This window comes from Anoplophora glabripennis, unplaced genomic scaffold (genome assembly GCF_000390285.2).
Source record: "Anoplophora glabripennis isolate ALB-LARVAE unplaced genomic scaffold, Agla_2.0 scaffold417, whole genome shotgun sequence".
NCBI classification, from domain to species: domain Eukaryota; kingdom Metazoa; phylum Arthropoda; class Insecta; order Coleoptera; family Cerambycidae; genus Anoplophora; species Anoplophora glabripennis.
The window spans coordinates 274,313-297,527 of NW_019417057.1; the positions used below are offsets into that span (position 1 = coordinate 274,313).

The 23,215-nt window shown below is 32.4% G+C and overlaps 1 protein-coding gene across 5 annotated transcripts in view; it reads left to right on the forward strand.

Annotated features, from left to right (window-relative positions):
- The window catches only part of LOC108911733 (extracellular sulfatase SULF-1 homolog), a 272,564-nt gene that overhangs the window by 188,003 nt on the left and 61,346 nt on the right, over positions 1 to 23,215 (forward strand). For all 5 annotated transcript variants that reach the window (XM_018716735.1, XM_023455876.1, XM_023455877.1 and 2 more), the window contains one exon: positions 21,961 to 22,112. In XM_018716735.1, the coding sequence (XP_018572251.1) occupies positions 21,961 to 22,112 (152 nt within the window). The remainder of the gene's footprint in view (positions 1 to 21,960; positions 22,113 to 23,215) is intronic.

Genomic DNA, 23,215 nt, shown 5'->3' on the forward strand with positions numbered 1-23,215 from the left:
ATATATTTCAGCAGTTCCAAAACAGTTTTAATCACATTTTTAATTAGCTATTTTCTCCATGACCCTAAACTTCCGATGCAAGTTTGTGACATCAGTTAACTCAGTTTTTGCTCCTTTTTCACCACTTTAAATTTTTGACACTGAATTTTAAGTTTTTCTTCTATTCCAAAAAGAGTTTGTATTCCAAATTTTAGAATATTTCACAAACAAATGTTACATTTTTTCGAAGTTGACAGTTTCAACTCTTAGAGTAGAATATCGTTGTTTCTTTGCACCACCCTGTTGCCTTCCGAAAATAATTTCTCCCCTTTACAGTTTAATATTAAATGTTGCCAAGTTAATTCATACGTAGCTGTTCCATATTCATTATCCCGGTGCGTATCTCCAGCCCAGGCTTTATTAAACGATCCTCCGTTCAATTCCGAATCCAGTAACAAAAGAATACCAATGCCCTGTCCTCCATACCGCCGGTCCGCCGAAGGGCTCACATTGTTTGAGGTCAACGTTCACAACAATGCGGTCCATCGCATTAACGTTGCATAGCTCTGCAGACAGCAGTAATACATATGTAATAAGAGGTAACAATGGCGGTATTAATCATTAAAGTGTATAAGAAGGACGCACGTTCAGAAGGGAACACTGTCAGTCGCTCGTGACGTCGGGAACAGACAGATCTCCCATTGTGAGTTTTTGTCGGGGGGGTTGGTCGGGTGGTGGTATTGTACGGATACGAATACAATTTTAATAATTCATCCGGGGTTTTGTTCTGGATCTAAGGCGATTATTTTGGTGGTTTTGTATTTGAGATTACAAAGTTTCAAAGTCAGGAAGTTTCAAGAAACAATGTAAAAGGTGCTTTGTTCGCGTCTAATCAGTATCTGTAGAGTTCCAGAAAAAGAGCGCCTAATGTTTTGTAAATTTTATTTTAAATTTAAATTTTAACAGTTTTGTTGTCAATAATTTTGACTTCCTCTATTACGTTAATTTGAATAATAAAAGATTTTAGGCAATAATTAATGTTAATTCTAAAAATTTTCTTAATGATCCACAAATTAATTATTTAGGCATGTTGACGAAATAACTACAAGTGTTACTTCATTTGATGAAGAATTTTGGCGACATTTTAGAACTAATTTGATTTAGCGCAGTACCTTTAAAGTGAATTATAAAGAAGAGCCAAAACCTAAGTGATAATAAAAAACATGACATCAAAATTCCTGAAATGCATTGCGATGAATACAAGTATCTATTTCATTACAATATTTCTTATTCCCTACCAAACTTGTATTAAATAGAAGTATCTGCTCTTATGTTGGTTTGTGATGGTTATCGTTTTAGTCTAAACACTCACTTCAACTTGTCAGTCAAATAAAAAGTTTGACTGATTGATTAAAGACGTTTTTTTTTATAAGTAATCGAAATAAAGAATAATCCATTATGCTTTTAAGAATTACCCACGCATTCAAGATAATTGATGATTGTATTTATGTCATGATACACTCATTGCTCAAAACGTAGTTGAAAATTTAGTTATACGAAAATTTGGTGAATGATATCGAATGAATTAACAATTCGGAGTATTACATTGAATGGTTCGTCTTCACCCTTATAGGAATATAAACTTAAATATTTCGGAAAAACTTTCGAAAAAAGGTTGTGAAACGATGAATTTTTCTAAACAAATTATTTTTGGAGAACCATTGATTACTGCCACGGAAGTCTGTAAATCAAGCTTCGATTGCCATGTCTTTAGACCCTTGAAAGTTTAGGAGGAAGTACGAAATCAAAAAATTGTATATTTCTGGATAAAGACATAATTGAAATATTTATTCAAAAAGTTAAAGCAACGACGTCAATAGCGTATTGAAGAATAAGCAAAGTCGTAAGTTTTATTGATTAGGATTTTAAACTATCGAAGCTATCTGGGACTGGGGTCGTTTCCAAAAGGAATAAACTCACCAAATGTTGTTCTTATAGACTAAAACACTTGAATCCCATAATACACAGTAATCTACTTACTAATGAGGATAATGACGCTCTTGGCGAAGTGACGATATTTTCAATTCAATATTAAGATATTTTAGAAAGCAATAAACACAAATTTCAGACCCAAGGACCACTGAATAATGACATGGTATTAATGTAAGCTACTCGCATATAATGACGTCACTAAGGAACAAGATTGACGAATTTGCTTAGAAACTTTTCGTCGTTTTTCTAATAATTACCACATTTCCAGAGCTTTTGCAGCCTAAACATCTTCACATCATTCATTTTATTCTGTAAAAGAGGTAACATTTGTTCTAACTTCAAATATAATATTGATTGATTGATATTTAAGGTTACAAGTTTTGACCTTTTAAACACGATTTATACCACGTGTAAATGTGAAAATTACAAATTTGACGTTTGAGCTGTTCCCTAGTGACGTCATGAGCAGATAGCAGGAAATTGAGCACACAGACGAACACATCACTTTATTTATGTATGGCAGAACTACGAGAAGTTTGTCAGAAACTGTGTTGCCTGAAGCTGAGGTTGAAAGCGGAGAAACATGAAACTCTTTATTATCACATTTTCTCATTTTCTGTAATTTGAATTCTTTATCTAATTTGCAATATTTTACGTGCAACATCTCTGTCTACCTCTATTCTATATCTATTCCAAATCCAAAATCGTCGTTATATTTTTCCATAAGTTTAGCTGTCACATTTCACATTGTTTTATAAAATGATCTGTATTTTTTCGCAGAATACAAGCAATGTTCTGCAGTAAGGTGGTTGATTCTAACCGTGAAGGACATAAAGTTTTTCGAAATGCTTCCACACTGATTTTTTAGATTTCTTTGTATTCACTAGATCAAGTTTCTCGATATTTGAATCTATTTTTGTAAAAACATTTTCAAGTAGTGCTGTTTTAGCTGCAACATACCTATGGCAAAAATTTCAACCGACGCTTTTCTTACATAGAAGTTGATATGAAATAACTGGAATATGAGAATGCTCAAAATCTTTATTAAAACGTCCAAATATATATTTTCCGATTTTATGCAAATATATATTCATTACTTTTCGTTTTTCTTTATGAGGGTTAATTTTTTGGATCCGAGTATTTTTTCCTCGCATATTTTTTTCTTTAACGTTTGACTTCATGTCTACGCTCTTCCATTCTGACATTTTCATATTCTTCTTTATTATCTTTCCTTTTCTACAACTTTCCTCAGTAACGTTGGGTATTTTTAAAATGTTTCCCTTTTCTTAGTGGATTAGTCTACGGCCAACAAGCGGTCGTATTTTCAATAAGTCTTATAAGTTTTAAACAAACGAAAGGAACATTGAGCAAAACGTTTTCACAGAACAATAATTTATATCTCAAAACGTATTGAATGTCTTACACATAACATATACCTACTGGTGATTTTAGCAACAGATTTGTTTTAGCCCTTGGCAAATAAAAAGTAGTGTGGTTTCTTGTCTCATTGCGGGGAACCAAGAAACTGAGTTGTTCAAGCAAATTTGTACAATCGACTTTATTATGAAGTAGATAATACAAAAATTTTATCGAATGACATCGTCTCCTGGTGTGTAATGTTTGGAAATTAAACAAATTTAATAAAATAATGTGAACCCTACTCTGGGCGTATTTCCAGTAGACTTAAAAGCTAAAAATTAAAAAAATCGCCTTTGTACATTTTCAAAACTATCAGAGTGTACCTGATAGTAAGGGTTCCAAACCAATGAACAATACTCAAGTTTTGACCTAACATATGCATAATATAAAACTTCCAAAGCATTAATATTAGTAAATGAGTGACAATTTCGAACGATAAAGCCCATCATTTTCCTAGCATGTGATTGTATCTCATTAATGTGATGAACAAAACTCAATTGGCAATCAAAAAAAACTCCAAGGTCTTTAATTGTTTCCACGGATTCCAAACTTTCATTATTGATTTTATATGTATATTTTTCGTAATGCATCTTCCTGATATAGTAACAACTATACATTTTGAAACAATGAGTTCTGACCTGTTTTCCCTGCACCATATTTCAATATTACCCAAATCATTCTGCAAACTCAAATAATCTGAAATATTGTCAATTTTCCTGTATAGTTTCATGTCATCGGCAAAAATTAGACTTTCACATTTTATAACAGAGCATATATCGTTAATAAACATTAAAAACAGCACTGGACCCAAATTGGATTCCTGGGGGACACCCGAACTTGCGGTATCACTGAGATTTATGTCCATTACATGTAACAAAGTAAGTTCTATCCTTAATATACGTTGAAAAAAGATTCATTAATGAGGGGCAAAAACCAAAACCTTCCAGCTTTTTCAAAAGAATGCCTTTGATATATTGGTATAGATTACATCTACCCTGCCATGAGAATCCAAAATATTTGACAGATATTGAGTGAACACTATTAAGTTACTTTACTTACTTACTTAGGTTTTGTCGAAGGATAAACACGGTTATGAGTTGGACTGACTCTAACAATGTTCCATTGGTCAGAAAACATACCCATTTTTGTTGATAGACTAAAAAGTAATTGAAGGGGCAAGGAAAATACATAGATACCGTCTCTAACTAAAAAAGCTGGAATCTGATCCGGGCCGAAAGTTAATTTTTGACTTAAGTTTGTTAATTGCTGTTTCAATTACTTGAATCTCGAAAAAAGGTAAAGAAATGGTTTGGTTATAGTTAAAACCCAGTGTATAGTTTTCAGAGTTCTTATCAAATGGCAAAAAAACAACATAACGATTGTATCACGCTTATTGCCAGTTCAGTAGTCCCCTGGTTGCTGTCAACGCACGACAATGGACGAAAGTCCTCCGCCAACTCTGGGCGCATCGTATGAAGCCGTAACACCACGAACGACACGTGGGTACCGGCAGGCACCACGCCGAGGGCCCGCCGGAAATTCACCCACCTCGCCCACCGCAATAAACAATAATTGCATCAGTTGAAACGCCAATTACGTAAAGATATCCGCTGGAGGAGACTTTGGACTACGTGATTGACGCAACAAAGGTTCATTAAGATGCGTCGTATGGAAACACGCCTCCATCGACGTCGGGATATGCAAAGGATCCTGGTGACAGATCTGATCTGTAATTAAACCGCTGCGACGAGTCGCACGTCAGGCATTTCGTACACAAGCTGATTCCTAGAAAAGAAACTTGGGGTGGTGTAGGTATAAATATACAGAATGTAACTTTGAAACTTTGAATGCGGATCATATTTACACTTAGGCTACCTTTGACCTTTAGAAAAACATGTAAGTTTGTTTTCCCTAAATTCCTTCGTGTAAATTGAATTGATTTTAATCTTTTTTCGTTTTTACAGCGTATGCTCAAAATTTGCTCCATTAATGTTCAATCACGTCTCAATACAGTTGAGTCAAAACTTGTCTCCTTCTTGGGTGCATTTTCTTCTATAAAAAATTTAAATAATATTTGGGACACGTGGTATTAAATGGGATGAGGTAAACTCCATTTTTAATCGAACGTATTATCTTTGGGATTTAACAGAAACGACTAATCACGTCATCGATTATATTTTTTCCAGAAACATACCCAATTTTTTTCCTGTTAAAAAGCTCTTTTTTTTAATAAACTCTTATTAGAGAATTTTTTTCTGTATTACTTCCCGTTTAAAAGTTATAAGCAATATCGTCTTAAAGAGTCTCAAAAGAAATACCACCTAAAAATCACATTAGCGGTAGAAGGATCAAGTAATCGTTGGACAATAATTGAATGTTCGTTGTTTAAATTGCATAAATGTCACAAAATACTTGTCATTACTCAACACGAACGTTAAACGTATAGCTTTTGTGCTTACAAAATGTTTTCTCATTCAGAAAATATTGATAATTTACGGCGAGTCACAAAAAAATCCAAGAAGAGCTGTAGAGTTATATCGAGAAAGGTATCCAGACCGCCTCATTCCTGATCATAGAACCTTTACAAGATTGGAGGCGACCTTACGACGAAATGAAGATGCATTTTCTGTTCGGAAAAATCAAATAATTACTAGACTGTTACAGTACTTCGAACAAAATCCACGAAATTCTATACGGCAGGCTAGCCGAGAATTGAATTTGGATAAATCAGCCGTTCAACGAATTTTAAAGACCAATGGGTATCATGACTACAAAATTCACAATTTGGAGTATTTGCCTGAGCATCACATTGAAAACAGACTTTATTTTATAGCACAAATTGTATAATGTAAAAACTGTTGGTCAGAACCTTTTTTGGCACGTTCTTTGGACGGACGAAAGCCGGTTTGTCAAACAGGCGCAACGAGCACACTGGTTCACTGAAAATCCCCACATTGTAAATTCAGTCCAAAACTAAGGCCATTTTTGAGTAAATCTATGGTGCGGCATCATCGGTAGGCATTTAATTGGGTCTTATTTTTATGAACAGCGTGAGTTACCTAAATTTCCTACAAGCAGAACTTCCTACACTTCTGGAGAACGTGCCTTTTCAGCAAAGAAGAAACCTATGGTTTCAGCACGACGGGGCTCCACCCTACAAGGCCAGGATTGTGCAGCAATATTTAGATAACACTTTCCCAGAAAAATGGTTTGGGCTTAATGGACCTATTCAGTGGCCCGAAAAGTCACCAGATCTAACGCCCCTAGATTTTTTCCAAATTTTATTTAAATTTTTTGTATCCTCACAGTAGACCCATTGTTGAGACACCCTATACAGTCATATGATATACTTGAAGTCTCGTGGCTAATCTTTGTGTACTGTGTACACCAGGATCCTCTTTCACAGCATTTGAAATTTCTAGTTCTAAATTTTTCACTCTCTTTATTCGGTAGTTATCGGTTAAGATAATCTATCTGATATCGTTTTTTGCAACAGCATCATTTTGTCCTGACAAAAAGCAAGCTCTGACCATATCAACTATTTTTTGATTGGTACACATGCTTTTTAACAATATCACACAGAAACTTGAAAATGAAATTCACACTAGATTCATATGGCTAGCTAACTGAACAGTGGAGACTAGCCTCCATTGACTATCGTAAGTGTTCACATCAGAATCAGACTCTGCTTAAATTTAAACTGGACTTGTGTACCGGTGATCATTTGGTTGTGGATAAATAGTAATAGATCACATTAATATAAATTAGACTTTTTCTGTGATTCTGAAGATATAACTTATCAGTCTAAGCTATATTGTCTGTGGTAGCACAGACAATATAGCTTATCGCCAGCTATTTTGTCTGTGGTGGTAGTATAATTCATCTAAATTAGGTCAATGCCAGAGGTAATTGAAACTGAGAGTACACAATTCTTTTTAAAAACTTGAAGTGGTTCTAGAAAAATATTTTATATCAATCAAATTAGTATATTTATTTTTTTATATAAAAAAACTATTGTAAATGTATAATAGATACATACATATGTAAATTTAAACTATATTCTTAGAAGTTCAAAAGGTTAATTACTTTTTGCTCGACAAACATCGCTTTTTGTACTTGATTACAGTCTACTTATTACTAATTTTGGAGGTTTTTAAATAAATTCTCAACACAAATGTTGTTTATATTTAATTAACAATGATTTTAGATAGTATAATAAATATTAACCTGGTTAGTCCGCTTTTTAATCAGGGATATTATGTGTAGATCTCTTAAAAACTGAAAATGTCCAAATACACAAATATCCTGTGATCATACTGAAGCAATAAAATAAGCTTTGGCTCTTGAATTTTTTCTGTTGTTTATTATTACTGAAAGACAGCAGACTTGATCATAAAGATCCTGAGATAAGAGTTTCCTTGTAGAATATTCATTCGAACATTCTTGTGACCTTTTCTGTTATTTGTTCCTCCTTTTCAATGTACACAACAGAGGTTCTCAAGATGTAAACCACGCACTTTTAAGAATTAACTTCTTAACAGTGAGAATAATATTAAATATTACAAAATCTTATTGAAATTAAATTTATTTGTTTTTTAATACATTTGATTGATATCGCAACTAATAAATATCTGCGAGAAGAAGTACTTAAATCAATAAAAAAAATACTTATTTCAAAGCGTCGTCAACTGGTCTTCCTTCCAACTCAGTTTAAATTACTCTAAATTATACCGTTTTTAAAAATATGTTTGTAATGTTATTTCTTATTTATGTTGTACCTAATTTTGTATACATTTATCATTCTTGCGATTCAATTTATTTTCACTGAATACACGCTTCCAGATACATTTTCCGTTTATGGAAAAAGTTTGGGAACCGCTGATATTCAGCGTTTTGCATGACAGCATGACGAAGAACATTTTATTGTTGATACTTAACTCTTTTCAACGTATTCACGTACTTATGAAAGCTCTTGTCATTAAATTCCATCCTCAGACATGTATTTTCACAATGCTTTCATACATGTTTCTTAAGAATAACTTATAAGTATTTATTAAAAGTGGATATTTTATTTTGTATTTGTACATGACTGATTATCTCAAAGAAAATATTATTTGATAAATCAGCGACTGTAATTATGAAATACATACCTATTTTATTTAATTAAAATAAACTTTTGTAATATGTATATTCTTCTAATATTTGTTTATTCATTATGCCCGATTTAGTTGTTTGACAATGGTAATTTTTTTTATAATGATGACCATTCTCTATACCTTTATTTCGGTGGCACCTATTTCTTTTACAATAATTAATTTTCAGACTAGCCACACTCGCCATTGGCTGTTGTAGTATATATCAGCTATTTATTTATTCTATTGTACGTACATAAAAATATAAAAAATACAATGTAATGTAAAATACAATGTTAAGGTATATTGTAAACGCACAATTACACAGTAATATGTTTTTAATGGCTGACATTTGGCAGTAGTCGTTCCTAAATATGTATAATTACAATTACACTACGATGATGACTTCCTGAGTGAAAGGAAGCTTCAAACAAAGAAGGTTGCTCGTGCTGTAGTTTCATGAATAGTTAAAGTTAATAGTGCGCTGCAGTCTCGAAACAAAACGAACATAACACTTGAACGTAGAATTGAAGAAGATTTATGCCTGCACGAATAATATTTGTTTGTTAACTTTAACAGTATAGTGAACTACGGCGATTGCAGGTCGTGCCAAATTGCAACCGATCGCATCTCAATTCAGAATTGTAGATAATGCCTATTGTAGAGTTATCAAAGCCATACGCATAATCAGATAATGCAGTGGTAGTCAGGGTGATAACATTTTTCTCATAAAATAGTTTGAACTCATAACCCTTCACAGCAAAAGGACACAGTAAAATTAAACAATGAAAATAGGTTCTTGTTGCTAATCTAGAGGGTGTCTCAAAAGTGACGCAAGATTTGAATTGAGCGCCATTTTCACTGCGAAGAGTTGGCAGCATTGTGCAAGATCACATGTAGTAAACAGGTAGCGGTTAGACAAACTAAACCGCTGGACGACCGACGGATAAGCGAGTGAAGATTCTGAAAATTCCTTACAAGTTCGAAGAGTGTGTAGCTGAGACTGTGCGAAAGTTACATAGAATTTTCGGAAGAAGGAACGCCCGAAAGAAACAACTGTGAAAAATGATGAAACTTCACTCGCTCATCCATAGTCTTGCGCTCCTTTTTGTCTAACCGCAACGTGTTTACTACAACATGTGACATTGCACCACAATGCTGCCAACTCTTCGGAATGAAAATGACGCACAAATCATATCCTGCGTTACTTTTCAGTTCCAATTGAAATGTGGTGAATTCACAAATACACTGTAAAATGTCTAAAAATAATTTCATAAAACGTAGATTTAAAATTTTGCAAAGTTTACCAAGTGATTAGATACCCAAAGAGACAAGTTAAATGCATAAACGCAGTTTAATTACAACTATTATAGCGATATTAGAGAAATTAAACCAATACTGATAGAATTTTAGCACAAAGAAAGAAAAATTTTTGTTTTTTACTTAAAGCACAGACAGTATGGCTTATCGCTTCACACTGCGTGTTAAATGCTGGATTACATAGGTATTAGTTGATTCTTTAAAACACTTTTATCAATGCCTGCTTCATGCATTTAGGTAAATACAGTAACGAAAAATACAGGCATTGATAAAAAAGTGTACAAAATAAATCCATCAATACGCGTGACAACATTGCCAAACTTTTGTTTATATGTTACTAGGATACGCATAGGAATGCGGGCCGCTGCATTTGATTCTTCCTAAAATTCTGCTGCTGGTGTACTCTATCGGCAATTTGGAAAGTATGTCTTAAAAAACTGTACACGGGTCGTAATTGCAGACGACTCACGCAAATTGGAAATTCACAGGCAATAGCCAGTGTAAAATTACACAAAAATTTCAGTAATCCAAACAAATTAAATGTAAATTTTCTGCTGCTGTAAATTTTAAATTTAATGGAAAATTACATTAGCATAATCATGCTTATGACTACAACATAAACTTTTCTGTATTTCTGTGAACTCAAAATATATTATATTTATAGGATGCTTGTAAAAATATCCGCAATATTTCTTGTAAATGTAATGTGAATTCACCTCGTCTTTTCAGTATCGGTTTATAAAAGGAATCTTCTATAGACATGGACGAGAAAAATCCTGCCCGCCCAGAAATACAATGGAAACAAACTACAAGATAAAATTTATTTATATATTTGCCAGTAACTGCATTTTGCAACATCGATATTTATAAAAATTATTTAATTCAATATCAGATCGGCGCTTTATTTAATCATTATTCAGAGGAGTGTCGGTAGATAAGAACAATAATTTTCTCCAACTAATTAACTCAGTCCTACGATTAAATCAAATTTAATTTATTTAACTCTAAAGGCATTATGTTTTCTATTTAACCTTCTAGTCACATTTCAAGATGCTATCAATAAGTACATTACATTCATAACACGACATGTTTCCCATTTTCGTCGTAAAACCTGTCTCAGAAAACTTTTTCCACTGCGAATTCCGATAAATCACGCATTGAGATACTCCTTGAGGGACGAGACATTTCTACAAATGGTCATCGTTTAGAGGCAAAAAGGGTACATTATTGGCAATGATGCTCATGAAATTTATATTTATGTGTAACCTTGAAAGGAAAGTACGGTGATTTTATAAAGTACGTCTATTAGTTGCGTAATTATTCTTTTGGCGATATATTATTTCAAGGTAAGCTTACATACACAGGGTAAATTTCGTGACAAGAAAATTAATACCTAAGAATTTATTGAATAAATCAGAGTAAGACCTCAGTCTCAAGATTACCACCATTAAGAGATGACAGTTAGTACTATTTTACTAGCCTTCAATCGAAAATAATGAAAAATGTTTTTTTCTTGCTGATAAATTTTAATTTTCTCTTTAAAACTGACAGCTGTGTGATTTGTTTTATCATTTAAGAAAGACATACGTTTATAAAAAATTAAAATGCAGAATGTAATAATTTACTCGACGATATTAAAGGAATAATACTTTATACAACTGACTCACTATCAAGTAGTAATAAATGTGATACTGATCTGCATATTTTAATTATACATGTGAATCACAGTGTTTTTGATCAAATATTCAAAAACCGTTGAAGATATAGATATGATGTAATGCTATTCCCCCATAGAGTTAGGATAAGTAGAGCTTCTGACAAGTGATCCAAAAAGCTGCGACCTTGTGGTCTATTGTGACTCCCTCCTAAAGTTATATTTTACACAACGGATTTAACTTCCTAAGATAACCAATATCCTTGATGAGTGAGATTCTGTCCGGCCAAATATCTTGCTGAATATGAAGAACCTGGCCTTCTTGCCAGTAGAATAATGGCTCCCCTTCCTACAATATGAGGGATGCTTTAACAGTAATAGAAGCTATACCAAGAACTGATTCTGGTCCAGTAATGTTCAAGACAGCACCCTTCCTAGCTTGAGTATGTCGCCTCGTTCCACTGGAGATTTGAATTACCATATATCCAAACCAAAGTCACTTTCCTAACCGTATCAGAGCTTTCTAATAATTATATACCGTTCTTGAATTACATGGATAGGATCTAAGGGTTTTCCGAACATTTTGATCGACTTGTATGCATGTTTCAATTGCTCCAGCTTCCCTACACACAACTCAGTGGCATATATTTCTGTCTAAAAAAGATGTGTATAGGTTACCAAGGCTTACAAACTGGTCCTTGGATTGCAACTATATACTCCGGCTCCTACACCTTTTGGAATCGTCTGTATACCAACTACTGTCTGCCTTCAGTAGGTTAGGTCTGTTGCAATCCCATTCTTCTCTTCCCAGGGGAAGAATGTTAAAAGGCAATTTACAATTAATTCGTGCATATGACATCCGAGGTCATCGACGGAATGTTGTGGCTTTCCATGTCCTCTAACATTTTGATGTGTTCCTTTGATACATTGGCTGCATATTGCTCACCTGCCTTCTCTCTACAATAATACATGAAGAGGTGGTGAGTCCGAAACGATTTGCAGAGTAGCTGACGGTGTGGAGTTGGTTACACCAGTTGTCGCTAGACACGCTTGTCTCTGTAAATCAGAGTTTGGAGGATTTTTCACAAATACATGTTCACAGTGATATTTTTACTTTTTAGAGATCTTTCTCCACGTGTGAGTTCTAATCTGTTATCTAGCATGATGCCTAGATATTTCGCTTCCTCCGCAAATGACAACAAACTAGGAGGTCTCAAATGGACTAATTTTTCTTACGAAGGGTACAATAAAAGTTATGTGACGGTTTATCGACATATGTTCCCTCTTACACCAGCCCACCACCCTGTGTAATATCTTATGAAATGTAGATAAAATTCTTCCTTCGAAGCTTTCAGAGCGCTCTTTCCAAATCATCAGCATATGCCTGAAACTCCTATGCATGCATGTCATCCTCAGAAGTGACCAAAGTACTCCTTTGAAGCCACGAACCTGACCCATTCCTCCTGCAGAGTTGTTGTGGTTCTGTTTTCCAGCATTTTCCGAATTCAGCCATATATGGTGAACTCGATTCTTTTCGTGACAATTGCAATATAAAGTTTCAACTGTCAAACAATTTAGAATTTAAATGTAGGTAGTTTACTATAAGGGAACTACAATTTACAAATGTTGAATTCATCAACCGTCCTTGAGTGATTGATCAAAAATTGTTTCAGATCCGATTTTTTAGTTGATTGAGAAAAAGTATTTTGTGTTTTTTATTTATTTTTTATTTGAGGGAGAGTAACGAGTTGTATAATTTTGTCCAACGTCGTTGTTGCAGTTTTTTAGTTCCCATTTTTGAAAAAGGTGGTACTATCACAATCGTATCATATCTTACTATGGTAAATCATACAGAGCATACAAACTGTTGGTACTGGGATACATTTATGTTAATATACATATATTTTCTTTTTAAATTGTTTGTTTTCATTATCAATTTTTATTTTCCATTATGTAACAAACTACCTTTTAAATATTTCTACCAACACAACGGCTGGTATAATCTATCCATTATAGTGCCTAAACAAAAACTTATTACTGGTTAAATCACCTCCCATTATGTCGGTAAATCCTCAATCGATCGAATATTACCGTTAGCGTATTATTATTACGGCTTATTTTTCAGTGGAACAGCACGAAACGGCTCGTGAAATTGCCAGTCAATTAAATAAAACCTCTGGTACAATCGGATCGATCGGTTCACGAGGAAAGAAATCGTTCTCTATTGAACCTCTCCCACACTTTCTATAATACGAGGCTGACGGAAAAAGCGCCGCCGACGCCAGCGTGATCCCTAATCTGTCGAAAGGCACCTCGCGCATACATTGTTTACAACGCCGACTTAGACTGTCGCACGCCCAGTAAGCCAGAAAATTATGAATGAATCCGTTAGGTAATTCCGCTGACAGTTCATTAGGATTGAGTGCATAGACATAAACGTCAGAAGTTATAAGTAGCTTATCGGTGATGGGATTAAGCAACCGACGATGAACTGTGGTTATGATGAAGACATTTTGACGCACAGACGAGTTCTTTGGTATTATAACCTAAATAAATCAGATTTTTTTTCGCACACATGGAAAATTCAGTAAAATAACTTTTAATAATTATATAGTGATTAAATGAAAACAAAAATTGAGATAAAAATACTGAAGTAAAAAATATTTGAATCAACGAATAAAGTCTCTCTTTTTAGTCATAAGTTTTCACATTTTCTTCAATCTTCACGATTTCTTTATGTGTGAAACGAGTGACAGACTTTTATCTAAGATGTTAGGTTAAATTTTATGTGGACCTAATCTTAAGGAAATATGTATACTTTGCATCACAGCGCATATAACAGTCTTATGCATTTAATTTTAAAATTAACATTTCAATAATTTTAATATATTTTTTTAGAATATTGTTGGTTGCAATAACATCGTATCATGGTATAATACTACATAATAATATATCAAATTGTATTATACTTTCCTATATACAATCGCTTTAAACACTTAACTCTTATAAGCAACATTTTATCCACAGAAGTGCATCACGTCAATCCCTTCGTGATCACAATTAGTAAATAATCTAAAATACCGAAAGTGTTTTGCAAAAAGAGCAGTGCAGGCTTTGTGCCTTGACTTCCTTGTAATCTTTTGTCGATTAGTTGATACCCTCGAACGGTGTGCGGAGGTTTTGGCTCCACAATCTTCGATTCAACAGCTTTTTTCCTGCTTTTGCTATTTCCTGTTCTAACTCTCAAGCACTGATACTTTCTCTGTGTCACAAATTTTCCTTTCTACCCACTCTGTTCTTCATCCGACATTTTATAGGTTAAAGTAATCAGCTTTGCGAGCGGTCACCTAGCATCGTAATAATAATATACATGACAAGCACTGTTAAAACTTACAAATAATAAACTCAGCATGTCGTGCACTGTAGCTACTCGTGGCATTTACTTATGCACATTTCTATGACAAAATATTTTTTAAATTTATTTATTTAGTTTTATTCTATTTTATTTTTCTACAGTTACTACGTTCATTATCACGAATAATGGTTCAGTTAATATAAAATTGTGTCCTAATATTCATCACAGTTGACAAATATTAAGTGAATATCCATTATATAATTTACAAGAAATAACAGTTGTATTGACTTACTTACTCAGGTACAACAAATTATGACTAATTACTGGGAAAAAAATTTAATTCGTTAAAAAATAGTATTTTACACCTGAATTTGAATATTATCTCTTAAATATATAAAAAAAAACGTAGATGCAAAGAAAAAATACCTGCAGTAAAAATATCAAAGGAAGAACAAAGTTATTTTCGAAAAAACAATCTAAAATTTAAAAATTACTACTCGCTGTAATTTTTAAGGAAGATGACATAAAGAGACGAAAAAATAGCAAGACAGAAAATACAGTCACCAAAGACACCGAAATAACAAAACAATAAGAACAGAAAATACAGTCACCAAAGACACCGAAATAACAAAACAATGAAGATATAAATAGATGAAAATACTACTGCATGATATTGTAAAATATACATAAAAAAACAGTGTTAAACACTATCATACTTTCTTCATGTGATGGTACATAAAAAATTTATACAAACTTTTGAAAAAAATGTATTATTGTTTTTCTCAAATTGATTAAGGGGGGCGTTTATATGCGCAATTTTTTGTCGAACATTTTAGAAAATCTAAGCAAGTTAGAAGCAATATATCTTCACTGTACCGGTTATATAAGTTTTCTTCAGGGTATGAGACAGCTGACAATACATTCAAAACGATTAAAAATAAGTAAAAGAGACATTTTTAGCTCATATGTTTATCTTACGTTTCCTGCCTGTTGAACATACAGAAAATTGCGTACGGTGCTGTAAACATAATTACACACCGCACAGTACTTTCAGGAAACTATTAACACACACATTAATCACAATTATTGAGTATCTTTACAAATTTGCTGGTAAAAACACGAAGGGTACATCTCCTGATGTTTACATGTTCTCCGTGATTTTTCAATGCGAAAAATTAAAGAAAGTTGCTCCAGTTTAGCGTTACTTCGTCACTTCCTCGATGGATCTGCTTGTTCTATCGTTGTCTTACTAAAATGCAACTTCTTGTTTATAAAACGCCTTAAATATGCTTTAAATAATGATTTTAACAATTTATTCCAGTTTTGTTTAATGTGATTAAAATTGGCAGGATATTCAAGATTCATACAAATAAAAATTTATCATGTTGATCACTGGTATAAAAAGCAATAATTAAATAAAACATTTCTCCATTAATAATTTATCTGATTAAAAAATAATATATTATGTACATTTAAGAAATGAGTTTGAAACCTTTCTAAACTTCCTTACATTTAACTGGTATCTACATTCTACTCAATTATAAAATCTTTCAAGTTTCACAAATCATCCTACAAAATGTAAACAGATGTACTGTAATTGAATAAATTGGAGGAAAAGTAATGACAATTCAAAAACACCAGCGCATTCGCCATTTTCTTGATTAAAAATAAATTGCTTGAATTTCTCCTAAGTAACTAACTATTTATATCCGATTTGCTAAAAGTGAAAGTACGTACCATTTATCAATTACAAGTCAAACAAATGTAAAACGTGACATTTGTAGGAATAAATTATAAAAATGATAAGTGTACGTCTAACTCATAAAACTATTAGTTATTTTGAAATACCTAGTCAAGCGATTGCTTTAGTGCGTACACTTTGAACTTTGTACCTATTGAAGAAGCCGTTATTCTATTAAGTAATAGTTTCTTGGATATATTTCCTAATTGTTTATAAAGCTTACTAGGTATGTGTCAGAGAAATCCCGTACCAGGTTTAAAACTATACAATCACAATTTATTAATACATAGACAGTAAATATTAACTATACTTACCTCAATGTGTACTACAAAAGGTACTTTAATTGAAAGACATGATATTTTACTTGAAAACAATATGTCCTCCAGAAAATATATTTTTTCTTAAAATTTGCAGTAAAGTTTATTTACTGTAAAAACCTATTTTTACTTAAGAGAAGGAGGAAACCATGAGGCCTAAACTGACAAAGTGGCAATCATCGTAAAACATGTCTAAATAGTTTAAGAGTAATCATTCCTTATTCTTAAATTTTCACAATCACTTAAAAGACACTTCATCATATGCAAATCCTCTTTACAATAATTACAGAGTAATTTTGTAGTCCGTAGGCGCCGCTGAGTCTTAATTATCAAATAATGGGCGCTTAAACCTCAAAAATTATACACTTTATTACACCACTCCTAAGGTTGTATATTGCATCACATCATTTTCCCGCGGATATACTAAATAATGAATGAGTGACAAAAAAATTGAGCGTACCTATAATAGTAGGTATTATATTTTTTCATTCACCGGATATTAGTAAAACAATAACTAAAATAAATCATACACAATTTAATTATCCGAAAAAATAAATAAGTTTCCTCTGTTATATAAGTACTACCAATTTGATACGGCAATTTTTATTATGTATTAAACAGGAAATTAAGTATAAGTATAATGTGGTGTGCTTAAAAAGGATATTATCGCCTTCAAAAAACCTTCGTATCAAATCGTAGTTGGCTATAAAGTTTTGAAAATATTAAATAGTTTATTTTGCTCCAACGAAAGAAAATTTTCTGTAAAATATGTAACGCTATCAAACCCTCGTCCCAGCTCTTTTGTCAGCACCAGCTGTCCCTAGTGCTAATAATTAATACGAGAAAATGTATCTTTTTAGTGAGCACGTAACACTCGAAATAAGCGTAGGTACTCTCGAAATCCCTCTCCTGACAACAAGGAAATAAAGTCAGTTACAAATGGAATCCGCCAGAGACCGTGTCTGTTTTTAATTGACAATTGACGTTGTGCTACTCTCTGGGGCCTAGAAAGATGACATTATGTTATCTATATTTCAGCAACCATTCTTTTAAATTTGACCCAAGCTAATCGTCTATGCCAGCCACACTGGCACCGCATCTCCGTCGTGCTGGAACCCTCCCATCGATCGCCCGGAGAATGAATTAGTACAACTTATGTATCAAATAGTTTGCCATTTGTTGAATACAACTGATAGGAATGTTTGGTTACTCCCAAACGGAAATAGCAAGCGCTATGGAAAATGTATATATTGTAAGCTAAATGATTGATAACTAACATACATTAACACTTTCTATAAACGTATCCTTCAAGAATTTTAAAGTTTCAAACAGTAAACTTTGGAAAACTAATATCTTCCATTTTGCGTAAAAAACTGGTAAATACATTCGTATAATTCCCAGTGGCGACTCGTGGCTTTTTGAGATGGGTGAGCAAAATATTTTTTCTCTCATGTAACTTAATATCATATAGGAATAGTTGCACTCTACTGGCCTACTAATTTATTTTCTATATCAAAATTTTTTAAATTTTCAGTTAACAAATGATCCGCAGCTTTTTTCCCCTTGATTACATAAAAAAATCCCATAAATCTTTCAACTACTTTACCACAATGAACATATCTAAAAACTACTAATAACTGAAGAATTTCTGAATTAAGAAATGCGAAAAATATTACTGGACTACCAAGTAAACGGGTCAAAAGTTGCGACGAATTAGAAATATATTCGATTAATATATTCCCCTTAATTAAGTATCTAGATACTCGTGTTGAGAATTTACATGATTTAATTATTATTGCTTCAATAGATTCTTTAAAATTTCCCGAATATACAAACAAATTTCCCGAAAAATCATTTGAATGTTTATTGCAAATGTATCCAAACGTTTTTGAAATTGATCGGTTGAAAAACGAACATAATATTTTGTACAGATACAAACAGTTTCGTAATTTAGAAGTTCAAAAAACGATAGAAATATTAGACAAGGAATTTAAAACGGTATTTTAATTTGTTTTGGCCAGTTTTAACAATTTCTGCAACAAGTGTCTCGGTAGAAAGAAACTTTTTGAGTCTTAAGCGCATAAGACAAAGTCTTAGTGCCGATCCTCAATTTTATGATAAGAAAATTTGCAAATTTAAAAGACCGACGAATAAACTTGTTTTATAAAAACATTTACTATGTTTTTAAAATATTTTGTTAAAAGTGGAGGGAAACGAAAAGCTAGCGGCATTGTTTTCTATGTACATAGATAAGTTGATTTTTATTTTTTCATATTTTTTAATATTCATAAACCAATTTTGTGAATTGTTAGGTATTATATCACTTTGTTTTTTTTTGTTACTTAATTTTATTGTAAATACCTACAATTTTTAAAGTTCCGATATTATTATTAATAATATATTTTTTTAATTTACGGTTATAGTAGGGCTATTGGCGAAGATTTCCATAATAAAAAATGACGTGGAAATTTATCCCTATCTATTTATTATTTGAATGCGGAATCTGTGGTAGTTCCATGTACACATAATATATACATATACTCTCTGAATAATATTATAAATGTTTCTGTTACGTGGTCTCAAGAATAGTCCTTGATCAAAAATAATATAGGCTCGTATGCAAACAAGCGACCATTCCCTGAACTCGCTTTATGTAATGCAATAAAAAGTAAACACAGAGATTTATCTCGGTTTAAGATTCCACAGAAATGCACCTTTTATAACAGCACTAAACTTGGCACCAGCCGCCGTCCAGACCTTTTCGAAAACGTCTACAACCGAAGCAGAAACCACTTCCTTGTGTAAATATATACACAGGTTTATGCATTTGGTGCAAAGCACGCCAGAAAAAGACCAGGTGTGTCACTTGAAAATTTTACTCGTTTCGATAGTTGTGACATACGCGGTGAGTTTTCTGTACACCGTTTTAACCGCGAGCAGATGTTCTTTTGATGTGAAACATGATACTGACAATCATTGTTCATTTTTCTATCGATTCCTTAGGTCACACAAGACTTTTTTTATTTTTTTTACACATTTTGCAATATAATTATTTCCTAATCCATCTCTTATAATTTTATCTAAAATATTTGCCTAAAATGTATTTTTCCATTTTTGGATCGCTTTGTGCAGAACAAAGGTAGAAAATCTTTTATTTTAAATTAACTCAAATCCAAATATTTGCACTGTACTGTAGGTCTACTTTTAAAATTCTACTATACGCCTTTCTTGGCACTGCCTGTTTAGCAACATAATAAAACACGACACAATTAGCTAGTACACATGGTGTTAATGATAAGTTTTGCCGAACTTTAATGGCATATTCTACCGATGAAAATAACCAACTTTTCCCCTATAAAAATTTTTAATAGAACGCTTCCCTAAGGATATACAGGGTGTTAAAAGTTTCAAATATTTATATTATTTTTCCTGTAGTAGGTACTATTTTTTCATGGATAAATTATTCCAAAATACACTCCCGTGAGAGAGTAGGGGACCTTTTTTGAAAAAAAAAAAATATCGTACGCCACTGATTTTTTAAATAATTTTAAATGTTTTTAAAATGTACAATCAATTTATGGCAATAAAGTATTCTTGTAAAGTATTCGTAAAAGTTACTGGTCTTTAGATAATTCGGAAATCAAATAAGAAGATACTTAAGTACCTACGATGATTTTACCATTCTTTGTTATATTAAAAAAGTAATCCAAGGGATTCAGGTCGGGGGAACGAGCCGGCCAAGCAATGGGTCCTCCTCTACCAATCCAGTTATTAGGATACTGATTATACAGCAACTGTCTAACGGTAAGACTGTAATGAGGTGGCGCTCCAATAATTGACGTAATCTCAATGACACTTGTTCTAGAAGTTGTGGTAATTCTTCTTGTAGGAACCTTTAAATAGCAACGTAGGTACTTAAGTATCTTATTTGATTTCCTAATTATCTAAAGACCAGTAAATTTTACAAGAATACTTTATTGCCACAAACTGATTGTACATTTTATAAACATTTAAAATTAGTTGAAAAACCACTGGCGTACGATTTTTTTCAAAAAAGGTCCCCTACTCCTCCAATAACTACGCCACTGGAATGTATTTTGGAATAAGTTATCCATGAAAAAATAGTCCCTACTAAAAAACTGTCATCCTTTTATCAAATTTTATCACTCAACTTTATAGGGCAAAAGTTGATTGGTTTCAGCAGTAGAATACGCCATTCAAGTTTGGCAAAACTTAACATTAACACCCTGTATACCCGTGTTCCATAATAATGGGCAGTGATTCATATCCAGCAGTTAGATGAGTAAGAGAAGTAAAGTTTTATGAAAAAAACAAACAAAAATATGTTACGCCACTGCTTTTTCTTAAAGTATTTTTGAAATCCTTATTCCTTTCTGAACAAATGTGGTGTCTTGAATTTTTTTCATTTGACGTACGGTTTTCGCATAAAAAAATAAAATTCATTCATTTGCATCTTATTGGACCACTTACGAATAAAAAAAAAGATTTATGAAACTTTGAACAATAATTTACTTAAGATAATAACTTTTAAACGTTGAAATTAAGAAATTACAGTAATCTACATACATTTTGGAATGGCAAAAGAAAATACCCTGGCGTAACATATTTTTCTTCAAAAATATTCAATACAAAAACTGTACAGACGCCACTGGCAAAAATAATAAAATTCTTTGTTCATCAGAAAATGCATCTCGATGAATAGAAGGTGTGTACCAAATTTGAAAAAATATCTAGGGTAGGTAATGCCAAAGTTATCATAAAAAAATGTTTTTTCATAAAGCTTTAGCACCCTGTAGTTCAAAAGTTAAGACTTTTAGGACATATGTTCATATGAAGTTTTTTTTCTTAAAATGGACCCAAGAATAACTTCCTTAAATATTAGCACGTTATTAAGAAACACCCTGTATACATAAAATTTAAGATTAATATCAAGCTCATTGTACTGAATACTGACTTAGGAATATCGTTATTCTGATATTTCCTTTTACCTAGCGCAATACTTTTATTAACTATTAAACGCTTTTTTGCAGGTTATTTTGGAAAATACCTAAACAAGTACAACGGTTCCTACATTCCACCAGGTTGGAGGGAATGGGGTGGTCTAATAATGAATTCCAAGTACTACAATTACTCCATCAATATGAACGGGAAGAAGATCAAACATGGATTCGATTATCATAAGGTAAGTCATTAATTTTATTTCAGAACTCCAGTTCAACTAGTTTCTAAAACTGGACAAGATACATTTATAGCAACGCACGTTATGTTATAAATGTATGGTATAAAAAGACGAAATTTAATGTGTGATTTTTTGAATTTGCAAATATTTTCTACCGTTGAACCAAGACGTTATTCTTCAATCACGTTAATAGAAGCACTCCTATTACACTCCTTGAAATAAAGCAAACTGGTGTAACGTCTCATGAATAGTCACATCATTAGAGGGATTCCAACTCGCTTTCCAATCAAGCGCGATAATCATATCAAATGTATTCAGTCGATTGGAGTTTGGAGTTCCAAGTTGCTATCGAGCATTTATCTGATGATGAGATGTTGTTACCAGATAACCAAATGAAATTGTTCAATTGCAAATCTACACGTAAATGATTTAACATAGTTTTAGCATAAATTGAGAATCAGAGATTATGCGTATAAATGACGTCGACCTAAAAAGTTTTTTTTTTTCATTAATATAAGTTTATACGAAGAAGTCAACTCCAATAGTTTATCACAATGGCACTATTTCGCCTTGTATTCAGAATTCTATTAATTATTAGATATTTGAAGCATATTTTTTTTAATAACACATTTTTTTATAAAATATTGTACCTGAAAAAGCACTCGGATGAAATTTAAATTTTGTATTTTTCATTTTATGAAAAAAAGGCATTGTTGCTAATGCTAATTAAGAAACGTACAATAATTTAACTATTTTCTAACATTTAACATGTATAGGATGTTCCAAGGTCGTCGAATCGATGGTGTTAATAACAAAAAAAAATTGAGGAGAATTAATACTACGGAGAATGAATCTGCTTGGTTAAAAAATAATCTGTAAAGCATATTTATTTCTAAAACAAAAGTAGGTCTTGACACGAATAAAAAAATTATTGTTTGTGTTGGTAAAGACCTTTTTTCGTATTATGTATCAACAAATTTCATTAAAAAAAATTGTTCAGAATAAAAAAGTATCCCCATTTTCCAAATCTAAAAGCACTACCTATGTATGAGAAAAGCACTTTATATACAGGTTTTGTTGTTGTTTACCTTTACTTTAAGGCAATT